Here is a 20,879-nt window from a genome sequence, read left to right on the forward strand (position 1 = left end):
TTGTTGTAAGTCATGTAATGGACTCCATGGAATTTTTTGTATTTTATGATATGTATATGAATAAAGACACTCATTGGAGAATTGTCCATTATCAAATATACTTTTCCTGAATGAACTTTGCAGTTTGTTTTTGACAAAGTATGTTAAATATGGGAGTAGTTTAAATGGGGCACAGATGTAAACAAATTTATGCTAAAGATCAGTCAGATATTACAGCCTGGCACTCAAATTATGCTGCAACACGTCACAACTGGATTCACCTATTGAGTGAGGTGGTGCAGTGGTTATGACACTGGATTCTCATTTGGGAGGATGATAGTGAATGTCCCTATCTGGCCATCCAGATTTATCTCCTATTTTCCTCACATGACTCCAGGCAAATGTCAGGATGTTTCTTTGCGGAGGGTACGGCACGGCACAGTTGATTTACTTCACCATCTTTCATAATCCAAGCTTGTGTATCTGTAATGACTGCGCTGTGTATGGGACATTAAACTCTAGCCATTCATTTGTTCAACCTAATCTAGACTAGAGCTATGTGACAAATCAGTGTGATAAAACAAGAAAAATTAAGGTTGGGAGGGAGTAGGTACAATATAGCTCTCCACAAAGTTTTAGTATTTATAATTGCATAATACAAAAATTTGCAGTTTAATTATTGCATCATTTTAATGATCTCCAAAAACTGCATTTTAAGTATGGTCTGAAACAGGGAAATGTGAAATCACTGAAAACACTACTACCTCTGTACCAAATTACAATTCCTTCATTATTGTGAAAAAAGAAATTTATGGCATTGAAATCAGCTTGAGGTGGGAAAAATACTTTAGGCAGAGGTGAAGGAAAAACTGAGACATACTGGGTTGCCTCTACAAACAAAGCTAACAACTTGTATGAACACAGATCCTTGCAAGTGAGTGTTAGAATTCATGTTTTGGCCATGAAATGATAGTGATGAACTCTATTAATGCTGACATGGCAGAGGCTCTAAGTGTACTTGGGGTGGTAGGTCTCGACCATGTAGATATTCTAAACAGACAACTTGATTCAAAATTTTGTGTAATGTGCACCACCAGGAAATGTGGGCATTGTCAAATGTCTTATTGTTCTGAAGACAAATACAGCAGACAGCTGTTTGTGAGGTGTTGATGTATCAGGAGCATAATGTTCCAGAAACTTTGAAGTTCTGGGTTTACTTTGAAAAACTTGACAGTGGAGTGTCGTAGCAGATCTATTTTAATTTTAATTGATTAGATTTTAAGGGTTGAACATAAATGCTGATTTATTTTTTCATTAATGTAAGTAAATGTGGTCTGGGATACCAAAGTGTGAGGGAGGAGTATGTCTACATTTTAAATGTAAAACTGAAAAGCAAATTGCATAAAAACAAGGAATATAGGGTACTTCGAAAATAAGCAGTCAAACTATACAAAAATTAGCCAAAATTGGCCATTCAATAAAACGATATTTTCATGTCCCTGTAAATTACCAAAAGATGCTGGTTTTATGAGTAGTGTACAGTGTAATGGCAGATTACTCGTACCTTCCATTATCTCTGAGGTCTGAATGTTGCTGTTCATGTAGTTATTTCCATTTCTTACAAAATTTGATGAAATTGTTACTGTCAGTGTTTGAAGACTGTTTTCATAAGATAGATATGCAGTTCAGGGCAATGTATTTTTCCAGGTATCATTGCTGTTCATTTTTACCTTTCGGTACGACATGAATGTCATTAGCTCCACGTCGTACTTGCAGGTTTAGCCCTGTTCCATGCCATACAGATTTTTGTTGCAGATATTTGGTTGTCTTCTGTTAGTAAATCAATACCAAACATTCATAAAGTTTATGGGGAATACACTTGCCCAATTGGTTGGCTTTTGGTGTATGGAATATTTTACTTAAGTTTATATTTTCAGACAATCAAAGTTGAAGAACCAGTTGAACCAGATGAGGCAGAAAAAGAAGAAAAGAAAGAAAATGAAGTGGAAGAAGATGATGACGATACTGAAGTAGAAGAAGAAAAGTCTGAAGAAAAACCAAAGACAAAGAAAGTTGATAAAACTGTTTGGGACTGGGAAATTTTAAATGATAATAAGCCTATCTGGACTCGAAAGTATGTACCTCAAAAGTTATTTTACCCTACTAGTGTAAAATGTAAAACACTCAGCCTCTTAGACTGTTCTCAATTTGTACAAAATCACTGTCATATTGTGAAATATTGTAAGTGCAAAAGTCACCTGCAGCCCTTGGCTGAGTAGTGATGCTTCTATAATTTTTGTTTAATTGAAGGTAATTTGTTGTTGTTCATTTGCTACAGTTACTGCCTTTAACTGTAGCAATATTCTACTTAACACAGTATTAGGGACTCTCCCTGAAAACACCCGTTTTTATTTCCAATTACAAAAACGGGTTTGGCCAGGGAGAAAAGAAACAATCAACTTCATGAATATGTCCTAAGGTGTACATTAGCCTTGGATTCATATGTTGACACAGTGTTGCAGTGTTTCTTTAAATTGGAAAAATCTTGAACAATGTTTAACATTAAACATTTTTGCTTTTGACTGTTAAGTGTAACGAACAAATCCTGTGTTCATTTTTAACTGCTGTTGTTCTAATGAAGCCCATGAAACAATATTTATTGATGCTTAAATTGTTTAAAATTGCAGGCCAGCTGATGTACCTGATGATGAATACAATGAATTTTACAAGTCTCTCACTAAGGATACGAAGAATCCATTAACAAAAATCCATTTCATAGCAGAAGGTGAAGTTACTTTCAAATCGTTATTGTTTGTACCCCAGACACAACCTGGAGAAAGTTTCAATAGATACGGCACAAAGACTGACAATATCAAGGTTAGTGAATTGTCATGTTGTAACTACAAAACATACTCCTGCTTCTGATTCCCACTTCTGTTTATGATCTTCCTGTTTCTCTGCTATTTATTAACATAAAATTTTCAGTTCCTAATTCTTTGTTATGCCTACTAGTATGATTATCTGCTGTAAGTTTTTAAATTTAGATTTCATAGCTATAACAGGGCTACAGAAATACTGGTGCCTGTTGCTCAAAATGATTAATAACAAAGCACCTTTGATGACATTTTCTGTTCACACTACTGTACCCTTGCCAGAAATTTTGTAGGCCTATGTAGTTTGTAAAGAATTTGTTTCAAATGAATACGGCAGATAATGTGCTTCTCAGCATGTGAGTAAAGAACAGTAATAGCTAGGGACTCAAATGTTGTATCTACTTTTGACGAAATTTGTAGCTAACGTTTTTGTAATTACATGCACGAATTTAAAAGCTTCACACACTGTGTGTGAAGACAAAGCCTTAGTGCTGTGCTTTGAAATGGACTGATTTTTTTACTGGTAAACTTTTGACTGGATTGTTTGCTTTTGTCTGAACTTCAATAGTCTCATGATGATGATGATGATGATGATGATGGAGAGGAGGCTGGGGTTTTGGGGGAAATGCACAAAAACACTATAAATGTGTAAAGGCACAAAATAACATTGAAGGGGATGCAGAACCTACATTCTTTTGTTACCAATATTTATTGTGGTCAAAAGACTGTATATAATTTCCACATTGCTGTTTCATAAGTATTTCAGTCAGCAACAGATTTGCAGTGTTTTAATTAACCCATTAGTTTTACAAATATTAGTGGTAGTTTTATACAGCAGACAAATTTTCATAGGTTTATCAGGAATTGTCATTAAATGTCTCTTTGGTGGAAATTGCACAGATCAGTTCATTGATGCAAGTATCCATCTCAACTGTGTTAATTTTTAGGTTAAAATCTACATTTGATATTGCAATAATATTTAACACAAGACAAAACTGGTAAATAAACAGTATTGTGATTTAGACTGTCGATTTTAACCTAAAAATAGCAGGAGATTGCAGCAATCAACAGACAATGTTTAACTTTGTGTGCTCATTCTCTCTTCCCCATCACCTTCCACTGTTTTATACCTTGCATTTACTAACACCATTTATACTGGTCCTCCCCAACTGCCTTTTCCTCACCCTCTACTCATCATCATCTTAAGTTCACACATTTATTTAGTGCTTAGGTGCAACTCTACTTCACTTAATTTGTGATATAGAAGAGTGCAAAATTCTATCTTTGTCCATTGTAGGCATAGTAAAAAGGTTAGATGTTTGCTTGCCACCCATCCCATATTTCCCCCTTACAGTTCTGTTAATAGCTTTGTATTTGATACCTACAGTTACCCTGCTGGGTGCCCAAGACAGATTCTTTCATTTATGATGCCTCATATTCATAAACAAGTTTCACATATTATTTGACATATTGCTCTTCTTTAGATTAAAGTAGAGATTCAGAATGTACTTCATCATATTCTTAGATTTTAATCAGCGTTTTGTAGTCTCAGCATTTCAGTGTTACTTGCTTTGTGCTTCACGTGTTGGATAACCACCATTACGCCTCCAAAGTTTCTCCTGATATTAAAATGGTGCATATGAAGTATTTCACAACCAAATGTTCAGTTTACATTTTTGTAGTAACCTAATTTACCTGCATACTGTTATCACTTATTCATACATATTTTGCTTGAAACGTAATTGAAATGTTGCCCTTGGATGGCATTTTTCTTCTCGTTTTGGCTTTCTCCTTTCTCCATCTGTCCTAGTACTGCACCATTATGAAGTGCGGGACAGAGGTTATGCTACAAAATTATCCTAAAAATGTGCCATCATGTTTTAATACAAATCATAATTGATAGGTAAGCAAAAACTTTTTATTCAATACAATTAAAACAATATATTAACAGTACTCCTTAATTTTTCAGCTGTACGTGAGACGTGTTTTCATCACCGATGAGTTCAATGATATGATGCCAAATTACTTGAACTTTGTTCAGGGTGTAGTAGACTCTGATGATTTGCCACTTAATGTCTCCAGAGAAACACTTCAGCAGCATAAACTTATCAAAGTAAGTCTAGAGTACATCAGATACTAGTTACTCCACTTAGATTTGTCCATTGAAATTTCACTAACTCTTCCTTCCCTGTAGGTAATCAAGAAGAAATTGGTTCGCAAGGCTTTGGATATGTTTAAGAAAATTGAAAAGAAAGATTATGAGAAATTCTGGAAAGAGTACTCCACAAATATTAAACTGGGTGTCATAGAAGATCCTTCCAACCGTACAAGGCTAGCAAAGCTGCTTATGTTCCATTCATCGCATGGACCTGAAATGACCTCTTTGTCTGACTATGTGAGCCGAATGAAGGAGAAGCAAGAACAGATTTTCTACATTGCTGGAGCCAATCGTAAAGAGGTAAACTTGTACTAACCAGTACTAATAGTTAATAGGGAAAGCAGTACAAACCTCATTGTTGCTGAGACTTCAAACCTCAGTACAATTCCTTCTCCTTATGTTCTTTTTGTCTTGCCATGTAGTCATAGCATGAATTAGTGGGTTACCTTTGGTGGTGTAAAGATTGGTCATCACTATCATTGTTGCTGCAACAGCAGAATTCTTCTATTACTAATTATAAGGTACGCATTATTTTGCAGGTTGAAGATTCTCCATTTGTTGAACGTTTATTAAAGAAGGGGTATGAGGTTCTATATTTGACAGAAGCTGTGGATGAATACTGTATATCTGCACTGCCTGAATTTGATGGGAAGAAGTTCCAAAATGTGGCCAAAGAAGGTTTTTCTCTTTCTGGAGATTCAAAATCCAAAGAGAAACTTGAAAATATAAAGAAGCAATATGAGCCTCTCCTAAATTGGCTCAATGACAAAGTGCTTAAAGATCAGGTAATTGTCTCTATTTAGTATTGCAGAGCTCTTCATTTCTAGTACAGTTCACAAGGTTTAGTCTTGAGATAACAACTTGGTTAATTTACAGATCTCGAAGGCTACTATCTCAGAGAGATTGTCTGGATCACCTTGTGCTTTGGTTGCGGGTATGTTTGGATGGACTGGAAATATGGAACGCTTAGCAATTTCTAATGCTCATCAAAAGTCTGATGATCCACAGAGAAGTTACTATCTTAACCAGAAGAAAACTTTGGAAATCAATCCACGCCATCCTTTGATCAAGGAACTTCTGAGGAGAGTTGAAGAGGATCCTAGTGACCCCACAGCCAAAGATATGGCTTTGATGATGTTCCGTACAGGTAAGAGTAGTTTAAATGCTTGTAGGTGCTCTGTTTGTTAGGATCATTTCCTTTCTTTAATTTCATTGGACTATAAGTAGATTTGACACTGTTGTACATGTTTTTCCTGCCACAGGCTTTGCAAAATTATCTGTAAGTAGTGGTGTACATAAAAAATATTGATGCTATAGAGGCTAATGGAACTGTCTTCTTCCAAATGAAGATAAATTGTTTGGGGGGGGGGGGGGGAGAAGAAAAGTGAGAGGAATCTGGTGGTATCATTAAAGATGGATTTAATAGCAATAAAAAAGGGCTTGCATTGCTGTAGAATAGCCTATAGTTTGGCATAGGAATGTATGGATACAAACTAGTTGCTGATAGTAAGACTGAATCTGTGGGGGAGCAGGTGGGTACTGAAGCTGACATGTAAACTAGCAAAATAAGTGCAGACCTCTCTAAGTCTGCTTGTCTCATGGATATTTTACCATGAAAAGTATGTGGTAAAAATACAGATTACAACTGGTCTCACACTTACATGTTTTGTGTGGCAGTGTTCCCATTGCTTGCAATGAGGTGTGAATGGAAGGTAAGAGGGTGTATCAGCTGCTGGGTTTACACAGTTAGTGAACGAGCAGTGGCCAGACATGTTTCAAAGGAATATTGTCACCCTTTCATCAGTATATCATTACCTCCAAAATCATAACCCATTTGGCAGACATAGGAAAATATTTTGATAACAAAGGTCATTATTTTAAGCTATTAGGTCCCAACCTAACCACAGTCTAATGATTTAATATTTTGAAGATATGTGGCAACAAATAGTATTAATGTAACTTTTGAGTGAAACTGTCTTAATCCATCATAACATAGGCCACAGACTAAGCTACAGATAAGTGTCACCACAACCAGGTGTTTTAGATTGCACATTCATCTTTTAACCAAACTATAACATTCAAAGTTAACAGCATAATTTCATTCATTTGGTTGTCATGTAAAACAAGTTATTACAATATGAAAGCATTTGTTACTTTAAAGTTCATGTTGTGGACATAAATTGTCCATACCTTCATAATTTGTGCTACATTGTATCAGTGAAACTCCCAATACAATTGTGCCCTAAAATTCTAACTTCTATTGATTGACGATGACTGTAATCAGCAAAGTTAAAATTTGGAACACAAACTAAAAGTGTAAATAATTTAGGTGTCCTTTGCAGGAGGGGCATATAATTTTCTGTGTATACACAATCAGCGCATGCTTTTCTTGAATATAAGGATGAAAAACTAGTGTGCAGATTAATTGTAATAGGGTTCGTACTGCTCTGCATCAAACAGCAGTAGATGCCCGCAGCTCATGGTCTAGTGGCAAGCATTGCTGCTTGTGGATCACAGGGTCCCGGGTTAGATTCCCAGCCGGGTTGAGGCTTTCTTCTTCAGAGAGACTGGGTGTTTTTGTCCTCTTCATCTCATCTTCATTCCGGTAGTACTGAGACTAAAAATGGAAAGATTTGGACCTTTTGCAGGCACTGATGACCATGCTGTTGAGTGCCCCACAAACCACCACCACCACCATTCATTATCATTAATCATCCAACATTTGACCATGTTATACCATAGCATTGTTGTGGCTACATTCTATGAAATATCATGTTAGATAGTAGTATAAACCACCTGATAACCTGTTAATTATGGCTAAAAGTTCTCATTATCACTTGTACAGTTGAAGAAAAACTGAACATTATTGAAGAAGCAGAGAAAACTGAAAACGGTGCAGTGAAAAGGAAGTATGATGATGTGAGAGAGTTGTTCGCAACTGGTGGAAAAACAAAATGTGGCTTAAAGAAGTGAAAAATAGTCACCAGGCTTTCCGTGGCCAAAAAGCAAAGTGTGCAGATCTCAAAAGAAGGATCTGTGATGGTGTAGATGGGAATCAATGAAATTGATGTGTGGTGACCAGTGAAATATGCTAACTCAAAGCATTAGCTGTAACTGAAGATCTAGGTATGACTTGTTTCAAAACTAGCAGTTGCCTGTACCGGTTTTTAGTTGAAATGTATTAGGATTCCAGGCAGTTAAGAGGAAAGCGCAGTGTATTTTTATCACTATGTGGTAAATTTGTGCTACAAACATTCCTACATACCGCCCAAATTGGTTACATGTGTCAAATGCCAACCTTCTAATATGCTGCTTGACAATACCATGAACAGGAAAGGGGAATCCAACATCCAGTTTGTACCAAACTGGTGACATCGAGCAGCAGAGCTATACTGTGATGTATGTAAATGGTGATGGATGAAAGCTACAACTTTGACTTTTAAAAGGAAAACTAGTTCAGAAATATTGGTGAGAGTGAATCTGAAAGGGGTAGAGTACAGTAACCTTTAGCAACACCACCATAGTATGTAACTTAATTTATGTAAGATGATGATCCTGGACAGGTTCCACAGCCATAAGTGCGGTAAAAGTTACGAAAAGGGAAAACTGTATTGGTTATTATCCTTGGATACCGAACATGAAAGATTACCCCTATTAAGCAAGGTAAAAATGTCAACTTCAGCAGCAATATGACAGCCATGTTTTTTTCGAATGACAAAATTGGGGAGAAAAGAGCTTGTCTTAAATTAGGGTAAGTATAACACTGAGTTTTGAATTATATTCCAAAATTGTAGTGTCTGTAATTATAGCATTATGTACTTAATTCTAAACTTACTTCTGGGGGCTGTGACATTACTTATGTAGTCAAAGATAGTGTTTTTTTTTTTTCGTGATTGGAGAAGGTTCTTGATGAAGAAAAGTGGGAGGTGTCTGCTTTTCCCAAAAAAAAGTTGTTTACATATGTACACATTAATGAAACCCTTTAAAAAATTTCTTATTTTTATTGAAAATCTGGGTCTGTATGGAGCAAAATTTTGTTGCAGAACATTAGTCTCTGTATTTCAGTTTTTAGTAAGTACATATAGATAACATTCATAAAGCAGGGTAACTGGAAGACTTCATATTTTGGTGTTATTTTCATCTGAATGATACATAGAACTGTTCGTGTGTAGTAAGGAGAGGGTAGGTAGTTTTTTTGTGGTTATGACTACTTTCTAATAAATACACTTTCTTGCAGCAACCTTGAGATCGGGATACATGTTGAGAGATACAACTGATTTTGCTGAGAGCATTGAAGTCATGATGAGGAAGACACTTGGTGTTCCCGAGTCTGAAGAGGTAAGATTCTTGTGGAACAGTGGCGCATTGTGCAGAACGTTTCTTCTATTAGTAATTCCTTCAGCATTGTAGCTACACACTGCAGTACTGCAGCCAAGGTGTGTGTGTGTGTGTGTGTGTGTGTGTGTGTGTGTGTGTGTGTGTGTGTGTGTGTGTGTGACCCAGGAATTGCCATTCTGTACATGTGAGCTGTTCGTATTTATTGAAAATAACTCGTTTAAAAGCAGTTTCAAACTCACAAGTTAGTACCAGACGAACATTGTGTTCAAAGCAACTTTTAAGTTCGTTGGTATGTTAGATTAAGGTTTCCTTCATAAGCATCTCAACTGAGCTTGATTTGGTGGAAAATGAGATTGAGAGTTTCCTTGGATCAGTTAACTGCCTCCAGGTTAATACTTCTTTGGCAGTTGTTAAATATTTCTTAGATTTATACACTTCTGAATAAGTTTTTTGGACATAGATCTTAAAGCGCACAATTTAGAACAGTTTGAAGTCTTTTTTTTAATATAATATTGTAGTTTTTCTGTAGTTTTGGCTAGGACTACTGTATTATGAACAAATCTAGTTAAGACTTTTCCCATTTACTATAATTCCCCTCCTTAAAAAATTGGGGACTGTTAGAAATAAATTTGGACAAGTCACTCTGCTTTACTCCTCTTCTAATGAAAAACTCTTCAGTGCTTCATGCTAAGCTGGCAGAAGCAAAGTTTTCATAGATGTTACATAGTATGTTTATATACCTTGTTTCCACTTCTTGTTTGATCAGTAACCCAACTGCATTATGGCTGACAGAATCAAAACCCTTTCAAAAATCTAGAAAAGTGTTAAATATTTATTGGCTCAACTAAGTCAAACAGTGTGTTAAGGTGTATGGTAAATTTTGTGAAGTAACCACTGTGGAAGCCACCTTTTTCTGTAGATAGCAAACAGTAAAGTGATTGGGCAGTAATTCTTCAAATCATGGGTACTTCCTATTAGTGTAGGGCTATGTTTGCTTTGTTCCATTAGGTTGGGATGCTGGCTTTTAGCATACAAGCACTAAGATTTTAGCCAGATTTTTGTTTCATCAGTAATAAGTTTGGGTACTTAATTTGTCAGATCATCTCGAGTCACTCTTTTGCGAGGAGTTCTGGGACTGCCATCTTCATTTTCTTAAGTCATTCTCACGGTTAATAAGATGTTAAGTGGCCTCTATTGCTGTCAATTGCTGTTACTTCTTTCATCAATCATAAACTTTCTTAAATTTTCTTTACTTTCCTAGTTCTAATTTTGTTTCATTCTCTCTCTTTGTATCTACTTCCTTTCTTATGCATTTAAAATCATTGAGTATTGTATCTTGCCCATAGTTGTTGCCCTAATCTCATCTGAAGAGCCCTCTGTAATTATCACTTTCCTGGTCCTGTAACATTGCAACAATCTGTTGGACATTGGTTTGCAATAACCACTCGGACAGCAGGTGGCAGCACCAGCAGTGGACGGTATATAGTGTGTTGAGGAACGTGGAAAACAGTGCATGTGTTGCATTCAGTGATTTACTGGACACCCAAAAGGGTATGATCATTGGCTTTCAGGCCAAGAATGGAAGCATTTCTGAAATTGCTAAGTTTGTAAACTATTCACGTGAAACAGTGGTTGAAGTATTTCTGTGGCAAGAAAGTGCTATCCGAAACTGGTGCCGATATAACTGTTGCACCACGGGCCACAAGTGATGGTTGTAGGATGGCTGTGGAGATGGGTAGGGGTGAATAGATGAGCAACTGACTGCCCAGATGAACCAAGAGGCTACCAGTTGTCCCTCTAAAATGGCTGTTCAGTGAAAGTTTCATTGTCTGGGTCTCTGTAGCAGGTGCATGGTTCAAAGGCCCACGCTGACAGCTTTTCATTGGTGGTGGAGACTCAATTTGTATGCCAACACCCCACTGAACTCCCCTGAGTGACAACAGACGGCCTTTTCAGGTGAATCGTGATTTATGCCCCATCAGACAAATGCTCATTGGCATGTATGGCCTCGTAACAATCGTCGGAAGGATCCAGGCCAGACGAGGGGAGGGATATGGTCTCGGGAATGGTTTCACGGTATTCCCTGGGTGACCTCTCGTTCTGGAGGGTACAGTCAATAAACACAAGTATGCATCTATCCTTGTGAGACCATGACCACTTCTACATGCAGCTTAGGGAGACATTGTCCACTCCTGTATTTCCTTGGCACAAGGGCATATATCAGGAATACAACACTGTGTGTCACATAGCTTGCAGAGTAAGTACATTGTTCAAAGAGCACCAGGATGAGTTCACTGTACTCCCCTAGTCTCAAAACTCCCCAGATTTAAACCCAGTTGAGAATCTGTGAGTCAGTCTCAATAGGGCTGTTCACACCATGGGTCTTAAGTGGGGGAACCTAGCACAACTGGCCGTAGTGTTGGGGGTGACATGGCTCCAAATGCCTGTCACTACGTTACAGAACCTCATTGATGCTTCCTGCATGTCTCACAGTGGTCCGCAATGCAAAAGGTGGTTTTTCGGCCTTTTGACTGTGGTCACCTTAAAGTGACTGGACTGTATAGTAATTTTTTCACTTATATTAGTTACCTTCCTTGTTAAATGTTTGTCTGCTTCACTCTTGCCATTCTGCGGGCAGTACCAGTATTAAATTGGTTTAAAACTAAAACATCTCTAACTATTTTATTTGGTTTGCGATAATAATCTTCCAAAACCTCGTGACTTTGACAACTCCATGTCTATTTTACATTGTGGTGGTTCTGACAAAAACATGTCCCTTGCAAATTTTCTTCAGCTGACTTAACAAGCCTTGAGCTTTCTCGCTTCAGTCATTGATTCTGTGGCTACTAACAGAAGCATAATGTTTTTTGATACCAACTTTGGCATTTGTCTCAAATTAACAATTTCAGGTGAAAATCACATCTTTTATCCCATACATATTGTATCTCTTCATAGAATGCTTCTTAGTGTCACAATTGCTTGGAGTAAGATTACATAGTTACGTTAATTGTAAGTTGTATCTTTTATGTTTTTACAAAAGTCTGTGCTATATTTTTGTTTCTTCTGTTCCTGATACCTTATCACTTGTTATTATTTATTAGAAACCACACACTGTTCTTCCCTCTGGCTCTCTTCAATGGTACAGAATAGTTCTTGAGTTAAGTGTTAAACATTGTTCTTCTTTCGTTTACTTCGCTCAGACCAATAATGGACGACTTCATACTTGGGAATTATCAGGTGTCCAGTTTGATCATGCAGTAATTACTCCACAAACCTCTAGTCTGCAGTGCACATGCTGTTGCTGTAGGGTGTGGACATCTCTATGGGAGTGCTTTTGTTTCCTGGCCTCAGTGCAGGGTTTCACACCAGACTCAGTTACAGGCTGCTATCTTTATTAATTAGACTATATTAGACCCAGGTTCCAGTAGCATCTTTAATCAGGCAATCTCATTGTCAAGTATTTTGGTATTGTCATCAGTAGTATGGCTAGTTTCTTGCTATGGTCTACCACAGCTGATTCGGTGGCCTTGCTTGATTTGATGTGGTATCAATGTTCGTGGTACCTCTTCCCTACTGTGTGTGGAGTTTCCCCAATGCATGCTATGCTGCAGTGGCAAGATGTGGTAGACTTCTGGTTTGAGAAGGCCTAATCGTGCTTCACTGAGCCTGTAGGATTTGTTTTAGGGGTGCGCAAAATAGACATACACCATTGTCACTCAAAGACCATTCAGATTTTTGTTGAAATATTGCCAATAAATGGGATGCATGCTAGTGATTTGTGCTCTTCTTTTTAATCTCGATGTTGTCTAAATGCATGTCTTAGCTGCTTGCTGTTGCACCTATTTCTCCAGAATGGCACCTGTGAAAAAGTGTGCTTAAAACACAGTCTCACAGTTGGGACTACTGGAGGCATTCTGATACAGATGAGTGTATGCACTTGTTTCTGTGTACATACTGTATGCCAGCTTGCTGTCTGGTTTCCATTTCACTAAGATGCTAAGAAATGGGATGGTGCTATCCTGTCGTACCTCTGTGGTAAACTGCATGTTGTGGTGCAGTGAATTCAGGTGTAGTAAATAAAGCTGTCTTGTCCATGTGACTAGACAAATGTCAGCCACTTAATAATAAAGTTTGATGTAGGGCTTATTCCAGGGTCATATCCTCAAAATCCTCCAGGAACAAATTTGCCTCAACCAGCAACAAGAAGTCCCATGGTGATGCCATCCATCTGTTCACAGTAATTTACATCAAATTAGCTGTATGTTGAAGTGAGCACAAACTCTAGTAAATTTGATGTGAAAACTGTTAAGGAACTTAAACCTTGACCTGTTGCACTGTTAAGACTATATGGTCTGCCAAAGGTCCACAAAGAAGGTATTCAACTGCACCCCATAGTTAACAATAGTTACAGCAACATACATCTGACTGCCCTCCTGAGTCCATCTGTGGGGGCAAAAGCGAACATCACATCCTCATTTACATTAATTTTGTACATCTAAAAGAAATTAAGACTCAGTTAAAAGGGATATGTTAATCACTTCATGTATTGTTCCTCTTCATGAGGGTACTACTGAAGGACTGAATGGAACTGAAAAGCAGCAAATTACTCATCAACCTGATGAGTTTGTCCTCACTTCAATGTACTTCCATCACACAGGAAATTAAGAACAGAGTTGTCACGGGATGTCCTTTTGCTGGCTGTGGCGAATTTAGTCATGAAGGATTTTTGACGAGAGGGCTATGGAACAAGCACAACAAAATGGGACTTCTTTATTGTGAAGTGGCTGACACATTTGACCACCTGGCTGGGACAGCTTAAGTGGATTTCTGTCACCATAATTTGCTGCACCCAAACAACCAGTTTACCATGGAGGTGGAACAGGATGGTGCCCTTCTGTCCTTTGAAGTCCTAATGAAATGGAAACCAGATGACAAACTTGGCTGCAGTGTGTACAGAAAACCCACACCACCTGATCTGTATCTGCATACATCCAGTAGTCAAAACACCCAGTGTGAATATGTTCCATGCACACTTGTTCACAGGGCACAAGCAATCCGATCCATCTGTTACAAAGATGCCCTTCTAGGTAAGGTGAAGCACCTTGAGGCAACATTCTGGAGAAATGAGTACAGCAGTAAGCAGATATGATTTGTGTTTAGAAAGGCTGTACCCAGACAACAAAGGTTGGAAAAAGCACAGATGTCTAGCATGAATCCCATTTGTCGGCAATATTTAGAGATTTGCAGGATCTTAGAGTGACGGTGTTAAATGCGTGTTTCGTTCGCCCTGTAAAACATCAACCGTACTAGATTCACTGAAGAATGATTAGGCCTTTGCAAACCAAGAGTCTACCAAATCTCTTACCAGTGCAGCATGGCATAAATTGGAGAAATGTGTGGTAAAAGAGAGCCACAACCATAGACAAAACACTGAATCGCACCAAATCAGCTGTGGCCAACCATAGTATAAAAATTGGCCATACTATGGTCTAAAAAGTCAAATTAGACAAACCTCCTCCTCGGATTGGGTAATTAGAGGCCATTGGACTCAGGGACAAAGTTGGTTTAATTAATAAGGTAACAGCACAGTTGTCAGGCATGGAACCCTGCACTGAGGAGAGAAAACAAAAAATGTTCCTGTATAGTGATATTCACACCAGACGGCGATAGTGCGGTCACTGGAGAGTAGTTAGGAACCGGGCACTGCCACCATTCACCTTGGCAGCTGCACAGATGGCAATATGAGTGGAGTGGCGGATGGAGTAACAGGTGGCATATGGGGAGGAGCAGCAGTCATAGGGGACTATGTGAAGATGGCAAGAAGTCTTTCTGCTGAAATCCTGGAGTAATTACATAACCCAGCTAGAAAAATCAGATCGCATAAACCATTTCATTTTCTGCTTTGATAGTCGTATTTCCCTTAGTTCAGGTTCACCTGCAAGTGATCAGCAATTATTTGTGAGGCACAGAGGACTGTAATTTCCATTATTAGTCCGTTTCTGTACAGGCAACATTAATGCAATCCCCTCCCTGAGTTATAATTGGGAGATAAATCTAGAATTTATTACATTAGCATTACTCATCTTGGAAGGCTTGAAGGTGTGAAGCATAAACATATTTGCTTGGCGATTTAATTTTCCAAGCTGTTCTGCTGGAGTACAGTTGCTGTCCACGATACATATAAGGAGGCAGAATGTGTGAGGTTGCTTGAAGTTATAAGGTTCAGACTTCCATGCCATTTAAAATAAGATAATGTGGAAACTGATTTGTCAGCCTGATGTAAGCACTACACTAATACTGCGAAGGATCCACCAATGTACACACAAAAATACTTATTTTTAAACAGGAAGAAATGTCTAAGAAGGAAGTGCAAATACTGATGGAGGAGGAAAATATGTACCAGTGAACATTTAATGAACATGTACTCCAGATGTTCACATGAAGTGTAACCAGAAATACAGAATACCTACACCTCTACTCTAGCAGCCACCAAATACTATTTAGTGAAGGGGATGAGTGTATGTGTATCTTTTCACTCCTTTCTTATTTCAATCTCAGATCCTGCTGAAAAATACCTGCCTTCCTTCTCGTGCCTCCACCCCTCTTTTTGACATATGGAGTGGTCCATAACACAGTGGTCACTAACATTCCTTATGCTTTGTTTTGCTAACATAGTTGTCAATTGTGAAATTTAACAGTGTAGTACCCATAAATCAGTTGACACTAGCAGTTTGCAGTTACATATGATGATATCTAAGAAACATATAGAGTTAACTACAGTAAAATATGCATTACATATATGGTGAAAACATGGTCATTGCAGTGATTTTTGTAATTTGTTTGTGGAACATTTTCCAAACATACAACCTTCATCTCCACAAGGCATTTACAAATTATATTTAAAATTAGAAAAGACTGGGTTGGTACTAAAGGGGTCCTTGTTGAGGTGGGCCAAAGCCTTAGTGTTAAAGAAGAGATTCTTAATGTTGCTTAGCAGTATTTTGTGGAATCACAAACTAAATTCCAAAGGAAGTGTCAAAGGAGTAGAGAATAGCAAGAACAAGTATGTAGGTGATAGATAGTAAATTGATTCTATATAGGCCTAATTTGCTTGGAGACCTAAATGCAGATCGTATGTATGGGAGTAAGAAATTCATAAATTGGACACAATATGACAAGAAACTGATTAAGTTTTACAAAAGCATTCTTTGGAGTTTTGATGGGACATCAAAGATTATGGCAGAATGAACAAACAGCTTTGTCTAAAAGGATTTTAAGAATCCTCATGCAATGGAGGTGAGTTACTCTCCTGGTGGGAGTGTAGGGGCAGGATTTTCAGTGGTGGGCTAATTGGGAGATATACACACACACACACACACACACACACACACACACACACACACACACACACACACACACACACACAGAATTACTAGCTTTTGCAACCGATGGTTGCTTCTTCAGGAAGGAGAGGGAAAGACAAAACGATGTGGGTTTTAAGGGAGAGGGTAAGGAGTCATTCCAATCCCGGGAGTGGAAAGACTTCCCTTAGGGGGAAAAAAGGGACAGGTGTACACGCGCGCACACAGCCATCCGCACATACACAGTGTACACCTGTCCTTCTTTTTCCCCCCTAAGGGGAGTCTTTCCACTCCCGGGATTGGAATGACTCCTTACCCTCTCCCTTAAAACCCACATCCTTCCGTCTTTCCCTCTCCTTACTGAAGAAGCAACCATCGGTTGCAAAAGCTAGTAATTGTGTGTGTGTGTGTGTGTGTGTGTGTGTGTGTGTGTGTTGTGCCTGTCTGCCGGCGCTTTCCCGCTTGGTAAGTCTTGGAATCTTTGTTTTTAATATATTTTTCCCATGTGGAAGTTTCTTTCTATTTTATATATATGTGCTCTCAGTTCTGAAATTAGATGTTTCAAAAGTGTACATAGAACTGGAAAATTTTTGATCATCTGCAGCTGGTTAAAGAAAAATTAATATGGCTACCAGAGTTAAGGTGAGAATTTCTAAATGAACACCTTGGATTGGCAGATAAGGTATTGAAGTGCCACCACAATCTCCAGATACCACACCCACAGATTTTTCAGTCTGAGGTATACTAAAAAAATGAGGTTCACTCCGTCAAGATTTTTGATGTTGAACATTTGAAGTAGCAAATTTGGACACCTGCAATCTCTGAAGATGTGACAGTTTGTAAATCCCTCACGTCCTCTCCAAAACAAGTGACACACACACACACACACACACACACACACACACACACACACACACACACACACACACAGAGAGAGAGAGAGAGAGAGAGAGAGAGAGAGAGAGAGAGAGAGAGAGAGAGAGAGAGATGTACATAAATTTTTTATTGATTTTTAAAGTGAAGATGCATATGTTCTTTGTTGCAGATTGAAGAGGAGGATGATGAAGTAGAGGAAGGAGATGATGAACCAAAGAAATCAGATGACAGTGAACAAGAAGTAGAAGACAAGGATGGTGAAAGTGAAGATCATGATGAGTTGTAAATTTATAGTGAAGGGGCAGTGAAGACTGTGTTGTGTGGGGATGAAATTTGACATTTGTGTAATATTATCTGTCTGGTAAAATGCAAATTGGGCAGATGTGTTAAAGTATTTGTCTTTCTAGGAAAAGACAGGTGTGTGTGTGTGTGTGTGTGTGTGTGTGTGTGTGTGTGTGTGTGTGTGTGTGTGTGTGTTTTTATGTTGTAGGTGCCAGTCCATACAAGACTTAATTATTTATACTTCATTATACATTCTGTTTAATAAAATATGTTAATAGGAATGTGTGATTTATATATTCTTTTTTCACCTCTGAAGTAAAGAATTGTTTGTAAACTTGACAACCTCATGTGTATAAAAACACTACAGATGATACTGTGAAGGTAGTCATACAGCTTCAGGCAAATGGCAGAACTAAGGAAATAAAATGAGAAACATCGTTCTTTAGTATTTGGTATTTTTAGGGAATTATGAGGGCATTAAAAATAGAGCATGTGAAGGTGTGCAAATACTATATATACTAAATTTGTAATCCAAAAGATGTGGCTGTAGATTGGAGGATAATCAAACTTACTAAATAATACACTATTTAAACACAATTTGAAATTAGGAGGAAGTACTGTTAAAATGAAATGGTGGGTCATTTGTCAAACTTTAACAAATATCAACATATTTTCACCTAAATATTGACATTGTCAGGTTTCTAGTCACACTTGTAGAATAGTTAACACTGAGTATCTGTTGCTTTATAAAGGCTGTTTATTGTTAAGATGTGCCTTTTCAAATGGAAACAAAGGTTTGTCAAATGCATCAAATATTTTTAACCATACTACACCACATATACACATTCGTTGCAATTAAAATTTGGCTACTTGAGCCAACCTAGATGGAAAACTATTCATACATCGTGCTGTGTGAAGTCTGTAACAAGCTACTGGACCTTTTCTTCCGACAAGAATTGTTGACCCTCAATGCCTTTAAGGGGCCGAAGAGGGGTAATATGGGGAGTGATGAGAATGTTCTCTGATGGATGTCTACTGGTGTTTGTCCTTCAGCAGCCAAGAAAAGAATAAAAGCATGTTGGTCCTGTTTGGACGTTTTTGGTAATGTCACTATGGTTCAGATTTCTGCATTTACCACACACTTGTCAGAAATACATGAATGCCACATTAATCCTTTGCTTACATGTTGGTGCTCTGTCGAATATGCACTGCATCAATGCCCTCAGATGGAAACTTTCTGATAGCTGCTTATAAGTATTGGTTTGAAAAGTATTAATGAAGACAGTTAAAAGTAACCTAACACCACCACAGCCAGGGATGTTAGCTTGACAGACCTACATAGCAAGACAGAAAACTGACAAGACTAATTTAAAAGTTACAATTCAAATGCTACTCAATAATCAATTAATATAAAATATAAGCACCATTTAATTTTAATTTCACTTCACTTTAAAACAAAGGTTAATAATTACATTAATTTGTGTATTGCAGCAATGTGTAGTGCCAGTAAGACTGTAGTTTGTGTTCTGTCGCTAATAGTTTCCAGGCATGTTCACACATTTTAGTAAAGACAAGTCAGTGCCCTTATGTGTACCAGGGGTAGCATATTTCAGCAAATCATTGAGACAGAGCATGAAAGTCTAATTGCCCTGCCAAATTGTACTCGGTTCACAAGGTCAACAAATCCGAGACATTGTCTAATGCATAGTTGATCCATGACAATTTTTAAACAAACCAGTGTTGAATGACCTTCCTACTTCAGCTAGTCACTAGGAGTGTGCAAAATACAGATGTAGCTATTTGTACACTCAAAAATAAGCTTGAAATTTTAAGCTCTTGCATCTTACTGAATGTTTCTGAACAAATACATTCAAAATTTGAAGTATGAATATTATTTTTTTTCTTCTACATCTGGTGTGACATAATCAGGGTATTCATTGACAAATAATTTGCATGCCTCAGCAACCTAATCGTTGGCATGTATTTCCACAAAAACCTTAATGTTTCAACTAAAGTCTTCAATCTTTCATATAGTTTTAAAGTTACACTCTGGATTGTCAATTACATAAATATTCACTTTGAATACCTCTTCTGAATTCACATCTGTCACTTCATTCCTGGTTTCATCATGAAATGATTTTTTTTTTTTTTTTAGTGTGCAACTCTGTAAAACCAGGGTCGATATTAATTGCCCTGGCACCAACTTTAGATGCAGGGAGACTGGTGTCCCAGTTTTCACAAAGATATTTTCTCCTTTAATAAGCTCTGTGCCCTACATCACCATCGGTGCTAATATTTCAAGGTTGTAGTAATTTGATTTTGCTGTCAGTTGGTACCAACTTAAGTCAGATTGATGCTATGAATAAATGTGTGAAAGATCTCTCATAATCCAAACCACATAGTACTGCAGAATGTGTTTGAGGTGATAAATTTAACGTGCTGAGAGTTTAAACGACAATGACAATCTTATCTGAGCAGCAACAGGGCTTACAGCTTCAACCTGACCTCTCCAACTGTTAGCTGACATGGAATATAAGGAACTTCCAACACTGCTTTAGAATTTCCCATCATTGTAGGCTGCAACTGAGAATCGGTGGCATTCACTGACAGGAATTGGTGTTTCTCTAGTATTGATCGTATTAAATGTGAAATACCCACTCCTGTTTTGACTGCAGCCCACAAATTCGAATAAGTGTTCATTTATTTCATATTTATAAATTTCCATATTGAAGGAAAATATAACATACTTTGTAGCAGGAGTTGCATGAGCAGTTCTGTAACAGAGTAATTTTTCATAACGTGTAAGCTTTCACGGCCGGTGTCTTCATTAATTAAAACTTCTGGGCTCAATTGCCGTGGTCCGTATATAAAACACCACAGCACACTTTGAACACCCAACATGTGCAGCCAAGTGGTCCGAGGCGTCTTGTCACAGTCCGCACAGCTCCTGCAGTCGGAGGTTCGAGTCGTGCTTTGGCCATGGGCGCGTGTGTTATCCTGTCAAAGTTTGAC

The 20,879-nt window shown here is 37.9% G+C and overlaps 1 protein-coding gene across 1 annotated transcript in view; it reads left to right on the forward strand.

The window, feature by feature from the left end:
* LOC126297763 (endoplasmin) overlaps positions 1–18,148 on the forward strand; it is a 29,037-nt gene extending 10,889 nt beyond the window's left edge. Inside the window, exons 8-15 of the mRNA XM_049988938.1 lie at positions 1,917–2,113; positions 2,667–2,856; positions 4,822–4,965; positions 5,047–5,310; positions 5,550–5,795; positions 5,887–6,157; positions 9,248–9,348; positions 17,755–18,148. Coding sequence (XP_049844895.1) covers positions 1,917–2,113; positions 2,667–2,856; positions 4,822–4,965; positions 5,047–5,310; positions 5,550–5,795; positions 5,887–6,157; positions 9,248–9,348; positions 17,755–17,871 — 1,530 coding nt within the window. The 3' untranslated portion in view covers positions 17,872–18,148. The remainder of the gene's footprint in view (positions 1–1,916; positions 2,114–2,666; positions 2,857–4,821; positions 4,966–5,046; positions 5,311–5,549; positions 5,796–5,886; positions 6,158–9,247; positions 9,349–17,754) is intronic.
* Positions 18,149–20,879: the final 2,731 nt, after the last annotated feature.

This window comes from Schistocerca gregaria, chromosome X, assembly GCF_023897955.1.
Source record: "Schistocerca gregaria isolate iqSchGreg1 chromosome X, iqSchGreg1.2, whole genome shotgun sequence".
Taxonomy (NCBI): Eukaryota; Metazoa; Arthropoda; class Insecta; order Orthoptera; family Acrididae; genus Schistocerca; species Schistocerca gregaria.